Genomic DNA, 18,397 nt, shown 5'->3' on the forward strand with positions numbered 1-18,397 from the left:
TGTGAGTTGGTTTGCTTTTATTTAGCCAGCAGCCAAATACATAAGTGTGTAAACTATTTACAAGGATTTGGATCCAACACCGTGAGAGACAAATCTAGGAGGACAACGCATGTTTGAGCTTTCAACGTTTACCTGAAGTTTTCTCTATGCTCTTCTGGGTGAACTTCATTTCAAGGGCTTCATGGACGACCATACAGCTATATTGTCCCCCTGCTTCCCAAGATGATTCAGAGATTGTGAGTTTGCTATACATGAAGTGGGAATTGCCTGTCTTTTCCTCCACAGCTGGGGTGTTGACATAGTCATCTTCTGAAATGCTATTGCCATTCTTTAGCCACTGGACATCTATATCCTCTGGATAAAAGCCTCGAATAAAGCAGGTGAGGATAAGTGAATTGCCAGGGATGGGAGGGTAGATATGGATGATGGGTGCCTTGCTCTTTTCTTTGTGAACATGGAAAGAAAAAGAAAAAAGATAACGTCACATATTTCATTTAGGATAAAGTAATGGAACTTGGTTCCCGTGTATGAAGTCATGATTTATTGTAGATTGCCAGGCTCTGAGGACTGGTTTACTTGTGAGATTGACAGATTAGCTACTGTCACTTACACAAAATTGACCTTGAGTTTATGTAGCATTGAAAATCCAAAATAGAACTTAATGTGGTAGAAGAAGCCCAGGCAATATGAGGAATTAATATTAGGAAGATCGGACATGGAAGTCCTCTAAAGAGCTGAACTTCAAAACCCCACTTGGGTACATCATTTCACCTAGTCCGTCTCGCTTTTGGTCGGTGATGTGCCTGTTATATCAGCAGTGCTTATGCTTGGAAGATTATTCCATCAAATGCTCTATAAGGATTTCCCCTTAGGCTTCCCCTACGATCCTCCAGTGCATCAAGAGGAAATCAAAGTCTATGCTGGGGACATTTCACATTGGGGATGGGATCATAGAGATTCTGTATCTCACTTTGTTCTAACTCCTGGCTTGGATTGGATCCAGGACATAAATAGTCCTGAATTCTCTAACAGTGTCATAGGCTCCTAGCAGTGCCAAGATTCTACATTATGGCTGTGCAGAAGCAAGGGATGCCATATCAGTGGCCCCAGGTGCCATGATATTAAGGGAGAGAACAAATGAAAGCTCCATGACTGGAGACTATTGACGTCAACTAAACATTCTGTTCTATATCTCCAGCCTTGTGAATTGCAAATGTTCTCATTTGTGCTCGGAGAGCCACTTTGCTTCCTCCTTACCTCTCTTCTTGGAAATTGTCTTCACGATGGGACCAGGCAAACCTGGATATTCCACCGAACAGGTGAAAGTCTCTCCTGATTCCCAATCATGGGCAGAAACAGGGAGGTGGCCGACAGCAGTGAAGGTCCCATTGTTTTCCTCGGTCACCGCCACCAATTCTGCATGTGCGGCGACTTCCTTCTCGCGTGACCAGCTTATTTTCAACCCCTCTTCCTGTTGTAGATTGACAACCACGCAACCAATCTTGGCATTTATGTTGATGTACAAATCTTTTGGTTGAGGGGGCAGAAGGTAGGTGGCAACCCCAGAGGAGAACTGACTGGTGGCATCTATGGATACAAAATTCATGTCAGTGCTTACATCCCCCTCCCTTCTCCCTTAGTCCCTTACTCTAATTTGTTCTCTTCTTTCTAAATCAGCTCTTGAGCTTCTGCAAGTAAAATGTTGCCTGTTTTTACTTGTGAATTGTCAAGTGTATGTCCTATTATCTGGACCCAATTGACTATGGCTTAGTGTTTCTCCCTTTCCAAAGACTTGACGTTACACTAAACCTAAAGCAAAGATCCCTCAGAATCATCTTTTAAAAGAAGAAAGCATGTTATTAGACTTTAATATCTATAACCAAGTAACTGGAACAAGGACAAGCCAAAAGGAACTGTTGTCTACTTGGACTAGTAATTTATGGTGAATATCTGTAGCTTGGGTGCAGGATGAGGGTAAAAGTTTGTTCTTCAAGCTTGTGGGTTGGTTTCCAAATGTTTGACCCCGCCCAATCAACTCATGTAACTGGCCCCACCAGTTCACCTCCCAATGACCCTGACTTGATCACAAGAGCCATCATAAGATTCGCTAATGACTCACAGCTGACCCTCACTTGACACACCCATACACCCGAAGCCCTTATAAACAGAAGAACAATGACATCCCCTAAACCCCACTGAAGATGTTACCTGGCCTGGTAATGAAATGTTCAGAAACCAAACCACAAGCTTGGAAAACAAACCTCCTCCCTCCAATAATATGTCTCATAAGATGTTGTCCCATGGTCTGGTTGTTCTACTTATTGCTAAATTGCTCATTCCTATCTCTAGGTCCTTCATATTCACGATGAAATGCAGACTGTGGTTTGTATAATGGGGAATGGACAAAGAATCAAACATCAAGGTGGAGGATAACTAATCCTTTTATGAGACCTTCCCTCTTATAGTGAAATCATATGGGATACTATGGGTAGTATTCCATATGTTGGTCTATTGTAATTATGAAATTTTCCTCTTTTGAACATATGAACCTTGGTTCATTTATGCTGTGCCCGAAAAATTGCAATAGGGATTTTCTTGAATACCTAAATATTAGCTGGCAATGAAATTTGTTATGTTAATGAAGTTTATCTGGAAATGGTATGGATTTCACTATAAGAGGGAAGGTCTCATAAAAGGATTAGCTATCCTCCACCTGGGTGTTTGATTCTTTGTCCATTCCCCATTATACAAACCACAGTCTGCATTTCATCATGAATATGAAGGACCTAGAACTACTCATTTCAAAAGATCTAAGCCCCAGAGCTCACTGTAACAGCATTGCCAAAAAGGCATTAACAGTTGTTAACCTATTTTTGTGAAGCTTCTTCTCTGGTAACATTGAACTGCAAACCAGGGCATACAGAATCTTCACCAGACCAATTCTCAAATGCAGCTCATCTGCCTGGAATCCACACTGTATAACAGACATTAATACAATTGAGCAAGTCCAGAGGTATTTCATGAGAAGAGGACTCCACTCCTCTGCTCGCAATGCTACCAGGCTGGAAATTTTGGACCTGGACAACCTAGAACGATGCTGCCTATAGTCTGATCTAAGCTTAGTACACAAAATTGTCTGCTACAATGTTCTACCTGTCAATGACTACTTCAGCTTCATTCACAATAACACATGGGCAAACAATAGATACAAACTCAAATTAAACAGCTCCAAACTCGATTGCAGAAAACACGACTTCAGCAACTTGCTACATCCTCAAACCCCCAAAACTTGAACCTTAAACTGACTATCGTGGGCCTCACTCCTTTCCTAAGAGGTCTGTAAGGGGGCGTGCATAAGCGTACCACCGTCCCTGTTCTACTGTTCCCATTTATTCGTACTCATTTATTATGTATATACTTATAGCTGTTTATACTTATGTTTATATGTTATGTTCATACTTATACTTGTTTTTCTCATACATGTTTGGCAAACTAAAGTAAATAAATAAATGATTACCTTCACATTTCCTGGCTCTGCTTTTTGTCCTTGTTTGGGATGCTTCGTGGGTTACCTGGCAGTAGTAAGTATTTCCTTGCAACCAATCTGCTTGGGTGATGTTGACGACACTGTTGGTACTGAAAGTGTACTTATTTGCATCACGCCTGGGAGGTTCAGTGTAGGGAGCCAGTAATCCAGAGTGGCTGCCTACCAGCCAATCAACTTTAATCTCTTTGGGGTAGAAACCCTGAATGAAGCACACCAGTGCTATGTTTCCATCACTGCCTTTTGGGTTGCAAGAAGAATGGAGCAGATGGACTTCAGGAGCTACCGGTTCATGGGCTTCACATCCTGTGGGCATTAAGAGTGACTTTTAGTGTTTAAGGATGACCTACCTGTTATCGCTTGAAGTCTCTTCCGATTTAGATGACCCTCTTAGAAATATTGAACAACGACAACAAAAAGACCAATGAAAGACTGATTGCATTGATTAGCAGACTCTAAAATAAAACAGTCCTTAATTAATAATGTGGGATGCAGTGGCTCAGGGGCTAAGATGCTGAGCTCGTTGATCAGAAAGGTTGGCAGATCGGTGGTTCGAATCCCCAGCGCCGTGTAATGGAGTAAAACTCCTGTTACTTGTCCCAGCTTCTGCCAACCTAGCAGTTTGAAAGCATGTAAAATGCAAGTAGAAAAATAGGGACCACTTTGGTGGGAAGGGAACAGTGTTCCGTGCTCCTTCGGCATTTAGTCATGCCGGCCACATCACCACAGAGATGTCTTTGGACAGTGCTGACTCTTCAGTTTTGTAACAGAGATGAGCACCACCCCGTAGAGCTAGAAACAACTAGCACAAAGCAAGGGGAACCTTTACCTTTAATTAATATTAATATTTAATTAATTATTATCAATATTTAATTAATTAATTATTATTAATAATATTTTATTTTTAATAATTATTAATTAATATTAATAACTATAGACCCCTCACATCTTTGACATAAATTGTTTCAACTTCTACCCCCAAAACAACACTATAGGGCACTGCACACCAGAACAACTAGACACAAGGACAGTTTTCCCCCCCAAATGCCATCACTCTGCTAAACAACTAATTCCCACAACAGTGTCAAACTATTTCTCATCCTTGTGTGTCCAATCACACTTGGCCAATAAAGAATTCTATTCTATTCTATTCTATTCTATTCTATTCTATTCTATTCTATTCTATTCTATTCTATTCTATTCTATTCTATTCTATTCCATTCCATTCCATTCCATTCCATTCCATTCCATTTCACCCCACCCCCCCCCCACCCACCCCACCCCACTCCACCCACCTCCACTCCACTCCACTCCACTCCACTCCACTCCACTCCACTCACTCCACTCACTCTACTCTACTCTACTCTACTCTACTCTACTCTACTCTACTCTACTCTACTCTACTCTATTTTGATTCACCTATTCTTGTTCTATTTGCCCTTTGGCTTAATGATCCCATGGTTTAAAGTGATGGAGCAGTGGTTAGAGTGTAGTTCTGCAAGCTACTTCTGCTGCCTGCCGGCTGCCTACAATTTGGCAGTTTGAATCTCAGCAGGCTCAAGGTTGACTCATTCTTCCATCCTTCCCAGGTGGATAAAATGATGACCTAAATTGTTGGGGGCAATATTCTGACTCTGTAAACCACTTAGAGAGGCCTGTAGAGCACTGTAAAGTGGCATATAAGTCTAAGCACTCAAAATTTCTGCTACTGGTTCTTCAGAACTTGTCAGAACCTGCTGAATACCACCTCTGATTTTAATAGACGTGAAAAAACTGTCCCTTCATCATTAAAATTTCAATGGCTTAATTGGATTTTCCCTTCTTCAGATAGGGAAAGTTCCAAATCTTTTCTCTTCACACCAATCACCTGATTCTTGCAAATCACATTGGAAATATCCCATTTTGAGCTATTTTTTTTTCTACTGTAGGACTTTTGGTCCCAAACAGAAATCTAATATTATCCTGAATACTGTGTACTTTCCCCTGCCCCCTTATTGTCATACTTAGGGATTGATTTTGTCTTTGACTAATCAACTGCCCTTGGAAAGGAAAAAAAGATAAGAGCAATTTTGCCAGACTCACGCTCAATGCTTTTGTTAATTCTGGTGTTGGTGGCAGCATGCTCCACGTTGCAGTGGAATGACTCAGATTCCCACTGGCTGATGGGGATGGTGAGCAGGCTGGTGTGAGTATACTGGCCAGATGAATGAACTGGAGGGAAGTGTTGGATTCCACTAGTGATGGCACCTGAATTCCATTGCACTGTGGCTGGTTCAGGAAAGTAGCTTTTGACGAGACAACCGATGCTAACATTGGAGTCTGTGGAAGTTTCCCCAGTCACTTGGGTTTCATCATTAGAACTCAATGGGAACACAGTGGGGGCTTTGGGAGTTTCTGTAGGGAAAGATAAAGACAAGATGATGAAAATGGGGTTGATATACCCTCTAATGGACCTGGGAACCTCTAGAAAATTATTCTACCCCAGTGTTTTTCACCCTTGGCAACTTTTAGATGGGTGGATTTCAACTCCTAGAATTCTCCATTGAACTCCTAGAATTCTCCATAAATATCTTAAGGGTGCCAAGTTTGACAATCACTACTCCATACTACTCATGTAAGTTTATGGAGAGAGAATTTGTGAGAAACAGTGGCCCTGCCATTCCGATTGGATTCTCCAAATAGATTTCATTAGGGAGGTAAATGTAGAATAGCACTCTGGTGCCATTGGAGAGTTCCACCATCTGGAATCACCTGAAATACAAAATTTAATTAGTGCATGGAAGACAACCCAAGCATATTTTTACATTATGAGGTGTAGAATTTTCTTTTAAGTAAAGCAAAATTGAGGTTATTCATTTGCTGAAATTTGCAATATATCCACACCCTTGTTTCTCCTTAAGCCCTTTGTTTCAGAACTTGGAATGCTAATTCAGGTTGTCCTCAATTTACCACAACTCATTTAGTGTCCATTCAAAGTTACCATGGTGACTTATGACTGTTTTTCACACTTACGACATTGATCATGTGATCAAATTTGGACACTTGGAAACTGGCTCATATTTATGATGTTTGCAGTGTCCTGAGGTCATAGGATCACCTTTTGCAACCTTGTGACACACAAAGTCAATGAGGAAGCCAGATTCACAACAACCATGTTACTAACTTCAAAAGAACTGTGGTGATTTATTTAACGACTATGACCAGAAAGGTTGTAAAATGGGGCCAAAGTCACTTAACAACTGTCTCACTTAGTTACAATTTTGGGCTCAGTTATTGTAATTCAAGGATTCCCTGTAGCCTGCATATAAGGAAAGTTTAGCTTTTTGAGTTCAAGGTAGGTACATACAATTAGACAGAAGGTGTTATATATTGTTTCATAAATGAAGTTAAGGCAATGATATGATGAATATAAGGAGTGATGCCATATTTTTGTAGTAAAGGACAAAGGTAAAGTGAAAGAAAAAGATTTTGCTTCACACAAGAGACACAGAATTTAAAGCAACTGCTATTTAAAGAATTTTTACATTATGAGGTGTAGAATTTTCTTTTAAGTCAAGCAAAATTGAGGTTATTCATTTGCTGAAATTTGCAATATATCCACACCCTTGTTTCTCCTTAAGCCCCTTGTTTCAGAACTTGGAATGCAAATGCAGGTTGTCCTCAATTTACCACAATTTCACAAAAGAATTTAAAGCCTCTTCCATGTGAAGGGAAAATGGGTTTTGAATTGAAGCTTCCTTTATTTTCTCCCAAAGGTACTTTTTCAAGAGGGAACTGGACCTTCTGGTTTTTCTTGGAAGACATTTTGCTTCTCATCCAAGAAGCTTCTTTAGAGCTAAAGAAGCTTCTTGGATGAGAAGCTGAAGAAGCTTCTTGGATGAGAAGTTTAAGGTCTTCCAAGAAAAACCAGAGAGTTCAGTTGCCTCTTAGAAAAGCTCCTTTGGGACAAGCATGACCTGAATGAATGAGAACCTCCATAGACACTTCTCTATTTTATTTTATTAAACCAATTTATCACCCATCTTACAGGCGACTCCCCTACCAACAAACACTATCCAAACCTTATTCTTTCAGTTAAGAAGGTCAACTCAATCTCATTTCTACTGATGGACAAAGCATATCCCATTGGAGGCAAATCCTATAATGTCTCAGTCTGAACATTTCATTTCAAAGGCTGAACATTTCATTTTCAGTGACATGCATGCCTTTGAATGCAATTTCGCAGTCAACCTCCAGAAAGAGAAAAACTTTGGGGAAGAGGTAACAGCAAAGTCTATTAAAGGGAAAGAAGCACATAATAACAAGCTGATAAAAATCTATGGCACGAAACAGAAGTTCACTTTGGCTTAGACACATCACAGATCAAGACACAGAGCACCAATATGAAAGATGCTTTCTTAGAAGAAGGAAAGGGAAGAAAAAGAGCCAAGTACCTCTCCACCAGCAGTCAGCATCCAAATGACTATGGATTAACTCCAAGATTAACATCAGAACAACAATCAAATAAACAACATCCCAATCAAGGAACCGCTACACAAGCTAACAGTAAACAGCCCAACCAAAAAACCCCATCAAGATGACTAGAATATAAACGGAGAGCATATCCCACTCCATACTACACTGATGATGTTGCCTAATTGGGTAATGAAATGTCTGCAAGAAATCAACCAAGCTCAGAGACCACCAAGGACCCCTCATAGGACAAGAAAACCCACTCAGTCAACGTATCTCAAAATGCATTCCCATCTTCAAAACCTAAGTGTTACTTCCTCTTATTCAGCTCCATTTTTGACTATTGTAGCCCTGCATGGTTTAAGTAAAGAAGCAAGAAAGTTGCGATGGAAAAAATAGAGCACGGATCACACTGTGTGCAAAACATCTGCAGTAAAATGGATTAATTTAGATTCCACTTCCATTTGCTATGTTTTGAATTCAAGATGTGGAAGATTCTCTATCATTTTTGTTATCAGTTTTGTGGGAGTTCAGAAACCCTATCGCCATCACTAAATGTTGAGTAATGTTTCTTTCCCAGTAGATGTACCATTTTACAATCTTTCATCTGGTAGAGCAAGACAATTTCATCTAACTGTGCCAGGATACAAACAACCAGACGGTTAGTTTAGGGCTTTGGAGATCAACCTGAAATCCTATCAAAGGCCATCTGAATTCAAACTGAAGCTAAAGACAAAGGAACAAATTTAAAAAAAAGAGAGAATTGGCATTCCTGAACTTAACTTTCCCCCAGTAACTTGAATTTCAACATCTTTATCCATGAAATGTGTTTGAATCTTTATCCATGTTTCTTTCAAGCCACTCTAGCCTCGTTTATTATCTATACTGGTTGATATTTCCCCAGCAATAGGCTGACATAAATGTCATGTTTCACAGGATACTGGGACTTTGGCCAATCTTCAGAGAGAAAAATAATCTTAACCTCACGAGGCTATGAACAGATGGATAGTTCACGAGTCCAACAATACACAATTCCTAAGAAAGAGAAAGATTAGTCTAGCTCTGATGGGGACAGCAAGTTAAATTCTTGTGATTTTCTATGATGCTGAGCAACAGTGCCTTGTACTTGTTATCAAGGGTCATGCTAGGGGTAAGGATGATGGGAGTTACAGTGCAATATATTGCAAAATTCTATTATAGGTGAAAAGTGTCAATTTACAAGAACTGTTCTGCTTTTATCTGGCAGTAAACAAGGACCCTCATTGTGGGAGTTAAGGATTTGACTTTTACCTATTATTCAGTTGTTCTGATGGGTAAAATTTCCCCTTTGGTTTTAACTCCTTGGTACAATCTAGTCCCTAATCTACAGGACCCAGATCTAGAATCTGAGATGTCCCAGTAAAAATAGCACTAGGCTAACCTTATGTGTTAGGTCCTTTATATCTCCTCAGCCTCTTTCATGCTTTGTTACACACTTCCATTGTTAAACATGGAGGAACTAAGATTGCTAATCACTTTTGCTAACCATCCATACCTCTCTACAGGCCTTAGCAAGCCATCTATCAGTAGGACAAGAAACAAGGGATGGAAACTAATCAAGGAGAGAAGCAACATGGAATTAAGGAGAAACTTCCTAACAGGGGGGACAATTATCCAGTGGAACAGCTTGCGTCCAGACATTGTGGGTTCTTCATCACTGGAGGTTTTTAAGAAGAGATTAGAGAGCCACTTGTCTGAAATGGTATAGGGTCTCCTGCCAGGGCCGGGGGCTGGACTGCAAGACCTCCAAGGTCCCTTCCAGCTCTATTCTGAATCATCCTATGAATGTCCCTCTTTGAAGAGCTATTGCCTACTGACCTTCCTGCTGCTACCGGCAAAGGAGCAAGTTGAATTATGATTTATTTCTTATTTAAGTGGCAATCCTAAATAAAACCAAGACTCGCCTTGCTTCCACCTTCTTGAACCCAGTTAATCATCTGGGGGATTAGAGATTGCCTAAATCAGGCATGTCCAAAGTCCGACCCGAGGCCAATTGTAGCCCGTTTTCAAATTTTGAGCAGCTTGCAGCCTCTTCTTCCCACCGGCTCAGCCTGTCACTCATCACTGCCAGCCGGCATTTAATGTTAATGGTTCAAGAATGTCAGGCTGAATGGTCGGCCCCCACACATTTTCACCTCACCAAATCTGGCCCTACTTGCAAAAAGTTTGGACACCTCTGGCCTAAATGAAGTCTTGCCCTGCCATAGGGTTTCTCCTGCACCTAGATGGTGCCCAAAACCTTCCCAGCCAACCCTCATTCTGATAACCAGCATCCTTGCAACCAATCCCACTCCATTAATTTTCCACCTGAAATGTGACTGGGCTCATGCTTTCTCCTTTCCTGTAGTTTCACTGCAGCCTAACATTAATTTGGGAGGAGAGAAACATTCAGCAGCAGTCCAGAAATTCCTCCAGCTCACCTGAGCAGAACCATCTTTGAGGAACAGCAAGGCACACCTGGGAATCAAAACCTTTCTGCTGGAAGCTTTTCTCATCATGAATGAATCCTAAATTTAGCAAAGGATGGGTTTTTTAAAGGCATTTCCTTTAGAATCTCCCAGATGTGAGCAGGCACTGAACCTTCATTTAAGTTGCCTCTTTGCTCTTCACTAGCTTGTTTGAACCTAAAATACCCATAAAAGAACCAAAAAGCTTACAGATGTGCCCAGGGCACATAGCAGGTAACCAGTTAGTTTCCTTCTCCTTACCAACTGATCTGAAGCGAGCAGCAAGCTTCCTTACCAACTCAACTCAGAAGTGGAGAATTTTTGGAGTGAGCGTTAGGCTGGAACCTAATTCTAAAAATTCTTTCCAATTCCTGAACTTCAAACCTATCTTCTCCTAACTGAAATGGCAGGCTTGGCAATGGGATAATATTCCTACTCCTTGCTACTTTCTCTAAACCCTAGCATTAATCAGAAAGCTCATAGCTGGGCTCCTGGCTGAGTGTACAAACCCATAGAGCCCGTTTCTACTCACTAGCTTGATTAAATTCTGAATACAGGTAGGATAGCAAATGGCACAGTGAAGGATCCAATATGGAATGGGTTTTCTTTTTCCTAACACTCAAGCCCAAATAACAGATTTCCCAGCTGGGCAGAAGGGCAGATGACACCCATACCCTAGAATTCAAATTTGAGACCAAGAACTACCAGTCAAGGATCAAGCTTGGAGTAGTTGTTGAGTTACTTCATCCTAGCCCTCAGCTGAAGCTACCAAATCTCTCCTTTGATTTTCACTAGCAGAACCCCCCAGATAAGCTACTCCAAGGCACCCGTATCCTAGAATTCAAATTTAGGATCAGGAACTGTCAGTTGAGGTAGAGAAAGCTTGGAGCAAATGCTGAGTTAGTTCATCCTAGCTCTCAGCTGAGGTTACCGAATCTCTCCTTTGATTTTCACTAGCAGAACCTCCCAGATGAACTACTCCAAGGCACCCGTATCCTAGAATTCAAATTTAGGATCAAGAACTACCAGTTGAGGTAATGAAAGCTTGGAGCAGATGTTGAGTTAATTCATCCTAACTCTCAGCTGAGGCTATCAATTCTCTCCTTTGATTTTCACTAGCAGAACCTGGAGTTGTTTGCTATGGTCTAAACTTCCCAATCAAATATCAGGACTGTGGGGTTATTTAGGTGATCCTACTGCTGCACCTTCAGCTTGTCTCCTCCTGCACATTGTGTGCTAAAATATATTTCAGTTGAGTTTGGTTGAGGCTTCAGCTCCAGGATCTTCCAATTAATAGAATAGGATAGAATAAGAATTAGAATTAGAAGAGAAGAGAGTTAGAAGAGAAGGAGAAGAAAATAACAAGAGTTGGAAGTCTTCTAGTCCAAATCCTGCTCAAGCAGGAGATGCTACACCTTTTGAGACAAATGGTTGTCCAATCTCTTCTTAAAAACTTCCAGTGTTGGAGCACTCACAACTTCTGGAACCAAGTTATTTCACCAATTAATTGTTCTAACTGTCAGGAAATTTCTCCTTAGTTCTAGGTTGCTTCTCTCCTTGATTAGTTTGATTGAATAAATCTTATAAATGAATCTCCTAACCTGAGATAGAGTATCTGCCAAACCCAACTGAAGTTAGACTACAATCTGGAACACGAAGACTTCTGGTAGTAACTACAAATTGCCCAGTTTCCAATTGCGAGGCTCACCTGAAATCTAAAGGATTGGGGTGGAATGCAACTACCTGATAAATTGTTCTAAGCCTGATGGACCAAGAATTTTCAGTCTACTGGTTCTTTCATTGGTGAGATAGGTGGAAGACCAAGTTTTACAATTCAGCAACAGTATGGAAATGTGGACCTCAAGTTCTCTTAATTTTCTATATTTTCATCTTTCAAAGCCCCAGATTTTGATGAATATTGTACTTACCAAGCCAAGTGCCAGCCTCGGTTCAGTGTCAATCTATAATCTGTCTCAGAACTTTCCCCTTACTTTGTTCTTAAAAGAGTGTCCCCCCAAAATATTTTATTTTCCAACTAGTCATGTTCTTTGAGCTAGCGTGAAGGTGTGAACAGAAAACAACAACCAGGCCCTGTGGGTCCCAGAGATATATTTGGGATCCAAAAGGTGCCATCATAAAAGCAATAAAAAAGCATTAACCACAGAGAACTTCCCCATTTGCTGCCTTTGGTTGTCCATTTTCAAAGTCCAAAAGTTTCATCGCTAGGCAAGGCAAAGCTGTAGAAGTCAACCTGAACAAAAAATGCTAATCTAGGGGATAAGGCTAATCCAGGGAAAAGAAGGATTGGGGGGTGGTGGTGGAGACATGATAACATATTCCAGTATTTGTGGGGCTGCCACAAAAAAGAGAGGGTCAACTTATTTTCCAAAGCACCAGAAAGCAGGACAAGAAACGATGGACATAAACTAATCAAGGAAAGAAGCAATCTGGACTTGAGAAACTAACTAATGGTGAGGACAATTAACCAATGGAACAGCTTGCCACCAGAAGTTGTGGGTGCTCCATCATTGGACATTTTAAAGAAGAGAATGGACAACCACCTATCTGACATATTATAGGGTTTCCTGCTTGAACAGGGGTTGCCCCCCCCCCCCCCCCCCCCCCCCCCCCCCCCAACACTTTCTGCCCCCCCCCCCCCCCCCCCCCCCCCCCCCCCCCCCCCCCCCCCCCCCCCCCCCCCCCCCCCCCCCCCCCCCCCCCCCCCCCCCCCCCCCCCCCCCCCCCCCCCCCCCCCCCCCCCCCCCCCCCCCCCCCCCCCCCCCCCCACGCCCCCCCCCCCCCCCCCCCCAAGCTTTTTTCAAAAAGGCCCCACCCGCCCCGGGGCCCCCCGCGGGCCCTGGACTAGAAGACTTCCAAGGTCCATTCCAGCTCTATTCTGATGGATCCTGATTGATTCCCATTCCACCAGGCCCCCAAATCTCTTCCTCACTTATATTTCAAATAACTATGGATCACCATTTTGGCCAGGTCATGTTTTTGTAAGTCATAATTGCTGCCTCCTTGGAGTGGCCATCATTTTCAGCACTCTTGCAACGCCTTAATGTGGTATGTATAGTGCTAGAGCTGTGAAGACCATGTTACCAAAGCAAAATGAAACAGTTTCTCCATAGTGGCCTCATGGAAATAGTTATTATTTTGTTCCACCCATATTAGTGTTCCAAAATGGTGGCTGCTTCTGGGTTGCTATCTTAACTCATGCCTACTAAGCGTAACATCTATAGATGAAGATGGTAATGATGATGACGATGAAGATGATGATGACCTTCTCAACCTTCCCCAACCCAAACTCCTTCAGAACATCAGGGCTGAAACTGCTGGAGATCCACAGCAAATATTGCCATGCTTAGTTGAAGATATTGGGCAGGTGGATTGGAGGCGCCAGAGTTGGTGGTAGACTATCCTTGAACTGCAAAGGACATTGGGAAGGCAGACATGAGTTTGGGTACAATTGGCCAATGAGCTGGATGATCCACCCTTTCAATACCTCTCAGCACAGTTGCCATGTGCTCATCTCCTTCTGTCCTCAGTCTCTCTGAAGCCACCATGGTCCTCTAGTCTTGATACCCTCCTCAGGTCTTCTTTTGCAGGCTGCTGGTAACCCATATTGACATTGCAAAGAGAAGAAAGTTGATGCTTCTGCCTCATCCAAGAATGGAGCAATCCAAAGGGTTCAAGAGATTGGATGCTATTGTGGTGAGCAGAGTATAGAGAAAAAGAACCACGAGAGAAAGGACCATGTACTCCAATTTTCTGGAGCCCAGTGGACCTAGGTATATAGTGGATCTTTGTGTCTCATAAATGACATCATTATATTATTCCCTCAAAGTAAATTGCATGACATTAGTAGCTCCTTTGCACCTCACACACTTGTTTTTTATTTCAGTGACAAAAATATAGAATATGAAGTACAACAGTGCTTCCAGTCGGGAATCCGACAACAGTGACTTTGGGGAAAGGCAGTGATAGGAGCAATAAGATACAGATAAAGATTAACAAAGTTGGAAGGGACCTTGTAAGTCATCTAGTTCAAACCCCCGCCCAAGCAGAAGACCCTACACTATTTCAGACAAATGGCAGTCTAGTCTCTTCTTGAAAGCTCTTTATTATTTTCTAGCAAATACAATGAAGATGACAAAAATATAGAATATGAAGAATAGCAACAGTGCTTCCAATCTGGAATCCAACCACAGTAACATTGGGGAAAGGCAGCAATAGGAACAATAAGAGTCACAAAATATCAGGGGACAAGGCTGTATCTATGTTACTATTAATAAAATATAAGGAAATCACACATTCTTTGTATTGGCTGATCTAAGACCATTGGAGAGGCTGAGGATATATTAAAGGCGATAGCCACAGAGATTAAAAGACTTTGGGATAAAAGGAAGACTTAAATCTCCACCTTGGGCTGGGGAGTTGGAATCAGGAACAGTTTGAGAAGCTTGTTAGAAGATTATCTGCTTTTTGCAGGAACTTTGGTAATACTTTAATTTGAAAAGATGGTTGTTTTTGGGAGATGATGTTTGTGTTTTCCTTTTTGCAAGATGACTCTGTAAAGTTCAGCTGATATTAAGCAGAAATAAGCTTGGGAAATGGATTCAAGCAAAGTAGCCCCTCCTCCATCAGAACATCATCTACAACTCAAAAAGAAGAGAACTGGTGGGTCAAGGAGAAGGGTGGGATTGAAAGACATTGAACCTTCAGAAATGGGTACTATGTTCGTTGCTGGATTATATTCTTGTAGTGGGGCCTATTGACTTCTTCTTCAGCTTCTTCAGAGCAGATGCAATCCATTTGACCTGTTTAGAGGAGGTGGGAATAATGAAATCATAAAGCTATATTAGCAAACATAAGTCATATGAAGGTATAGAAAAAGAGTTGATAGGCATTTTCATGAAGTTGGTGATTGTGTATTCTTTTCTTTCCTATTACATCTCTACCCTTTCAACAATTCCTTGTAATTATGACCTTTGCAGGTCTATGAAGCAAAGGAAAGCTGAAGTAAGAATGGGTTAGCACACAGTTGGGGTTTCTCTTAGTGACAACTTTGTGATGTCTATCTGCATCTACAGCAGGGGTGTCAAACTCATGGCTTGTGGCCTGGATGCATCACACATTGGCCACGCCAACACCATTTTAGTGAAGGGGGAAAGTTGTGATACATCATGTGATGACAACGTGACACCACGAGTTTGACACCCCTGATCTATAGCAAGTCTCATCATTGGCCCCAGAATATCACAGAAGACCATTGTTACCCTCTTGCACTAACTTAGTTTAATGATTGGTGAAGGGCCATAAATTTGTGAACGTATATGTCACAAATGACAGGGCAACTGCCCCATGCTCACCTAAACATGTTTTGATAATAGTGGTGTTCAGTGATTCACAACCAAGTCAGATAACAGATAACAGATAATCACAGTTGGAATGGACCTTGTAGGTCATCTAGTCCAATCTCTCGCCCAAGTGGGAGACCCTACACCATTTCTGAAAAATGGTGGTCCAATCTCTTCTTGAAAGTCTCAAATGATGACACTCCCACAATATCCAAGGGCAAGCTGTTCCATCGGCTGATTGTCCTCGCTGTCAGAAAGTTTCTCCTTATTTCCAGGTTAAATCTCTCCTTGTTCAGTTTCCATCCATTATTCATTGTCTGGCCTTTGGGTACTTTAGAAAATAGCTTGACCATTTCCTCTCTGTGGCAGACTCTCAAATATTGGAACATTGCTGTCATGTCCCCCCTGGTCCTGAAAGATTTTTCAAAGATTATGCTTAGAGGTTTGGCTATGGCAGTGGATAGCTTTTTTAGGAAGTAGGCACATATTCTGTCCGGTCGAATAGATAGAGACGGTTTTAGATTGCGTAGTGCTTTTTCAACATTGTCTTCCATAAAATCAATATGTATTAAATTATAGTAGTTGTCTGTGGTTTGACTAGGAAATACTGGGCGTGATCCATTGCTGTTTACAAATACTGAGCCAAAGAATGTGTTAAAGAGGTTTGCTTTAATAGTGTCATCGTTGCAGTCTTTACCATTAGGTCCTTTCAGGGGTGGGATGGACCTTGAATCTTTTAATTTGTTGTTTATAAAATTGTAGAAAGCGCAGGTGGAATTGGTGTGTAGAAGGTTTTCTTCTTGTTTAATGTGGTAATTGGTGCATTCAGTTTTTATCTGGTGACATAAATTTTTGCATCGGCTTTGAAGTTGGCAACGTGAAGACTGCTGTCATATCTCCCCTGGTCCTTCTGTTCACTAGACAACCCACAACTTCTGGAAGCAAACCATTCTACTGATTGATTGTTCTCACTGTTAGGAAGTTTCTCCTTAGTTCTAGGTTGATTCTCTCCTTGATTAGTTTCCACCCATTGCTTCTTGTCCTTCCCTCTGGTGCTTCGGAGAATAGATTGAACCCTTTGCTTTGTGGTAGCCCCTTAGATACTAGAACACTGCTTTCATGTCACCCCTGGTCCTTCTTTTCATTAAACTAGACATATCCAATTCCCAAGAACCATTTTATTTTAGTCTCCAGTCCCCTAATCATCTTTGTTGCTCTTCTCTGTATTCTTTCTAGAGTTTCAACATCACCAGTTTTGGTCATCACAGTATAAAAAAGATGTTGAGACTCTAGAAAAATGCAGAGACCAGCATGATTAGGGGATTGGAGACTAAAACATATAATAAAAAGGTTGCAGGAACTGGTCATGGCTAGTCTAGTGAAGAGAAGGACCAGGGGAGACATGATAGCAGTGTTCCAATATTTAAGGGCTGCCACAGAGAGGAGAGAGACAAGCTATTTTCTGAAGCACCCAAAGGCCAGACAAGGAATAATGAATGGAAACTGAACAAGGAGAGATTTAACCTGGAAATAAGGAGAAACTTTCTGACAGTGAGAACAATCAACCAACGGAACAGAAGTTGCCCTCAGAGATTGTGGGAGCGCCATCACTTGAGAAGAGATTGGACTGCCATTCATCAGAAATGGTGTAGGGTCTCCTGCTTGGGCATGGGGTTGGACTAGATTATCTCTTCCAACTCTGTTAATCTGAATCTTTTTAATATTGCAGTGACCAAAACTGGATGCAATATTCAAAGTCTTACCAAAGTGTCATAAAGTGGTACTATCACTTCACTTCACTTGTGCATGAATGAAGGCAAATATAAATGTCCCAGGATAATGTTGCAGAATTCAATCTGGGTCAGTCATTGGGACCAGAGGTTTAGTCTTTCAAACTTTTGAACTCATGCTGGAATCCATCCTCAGAGTGTCAGGGTTCCAACGGATTCCCTAATTAAACCATGAGCCTTGAGCCAAGTTTCAAAAGAAATCCAGTTATTTATTAGGAGCAACATGTCGGCACAAACCCAAATGAAGTCAGCTCTGCCTCATGTAATTTACTGCCCTCCTATGACCTTGTTTCCCTCCTCCCCAAGGGTGTGTCATAAATCACATTCTCCAACTAAGCACTTTTGCAGGCTATAGAGATCATGCCTCTCTGGTTGGTCTCAGTAGTCTGGGATTTACTACAGCCTTGAAGAAGGTTTGCATGGAATGTGCTTCTGGTTGTCGCTGCCATTCTGCTCCATCAGTCCCCCCCATCTATGGCAACTCAAGAGCAGGCCAAGAATGCTTTACGAGTTGACACAGGAACTCTCTCTCCATTCTGGTGAAAAGAAGTTCCTGAGATTGAGCTCCAGCATGAGTCCAAAAGTTCAGAAGACTAAACCTCTCGTCCCGATGACAAACCCAGATTGGATCCTCCCTTTACTCGTTCCCTTCATCTCACCACCAGAAACACATATAGGAGACTTTTATTTTGTTTCATATTCTCTTTATTTATTCTCTAGCAAATATAACAAAGATGACAAAAACAGAATACCAAAGTACAGCAT

At 41.6% G+C, this 18,397-nt stretch overlaps 1 gene segment (V, D, J or C); it reads right to left on the reverse strand.

Moving 5' to 3' along the window:
- Positions 1 to 18,397, reverse strand: part of LOC113428669 (Ig gamma-2 chain C region-like) — a 22,844-nt gene continuing 4,447 nt past the window's right edge. The window contains 4 exon segments of the C gene segment in view: positions 1 to 444; positions 1,258 to 1,587; positions 3,518 to 3,850; positions 5,627 to 6,020. Coding sequence covers positions 122 to 444; positions 1,258 to 1,587; positions 3,518 to 3,850; positions 5,627 to 6,020 — 1,380 coding nt within the window.

This window comes from Notechis scutatus, chromosome Z (genome assembly GCF_049901735.1).
Source record: "Notechis scutatus isolate UNSWTSFEM ecotype Mainland chromosome Z, rNotScu1.2, whole genome shotgun sequence".
Lineage (NCBI taxonomy): Eukaryota > Metazoa > Chordata > Lepidosauria > Squamata > Elapidae > Notechis > Notechis scutatus.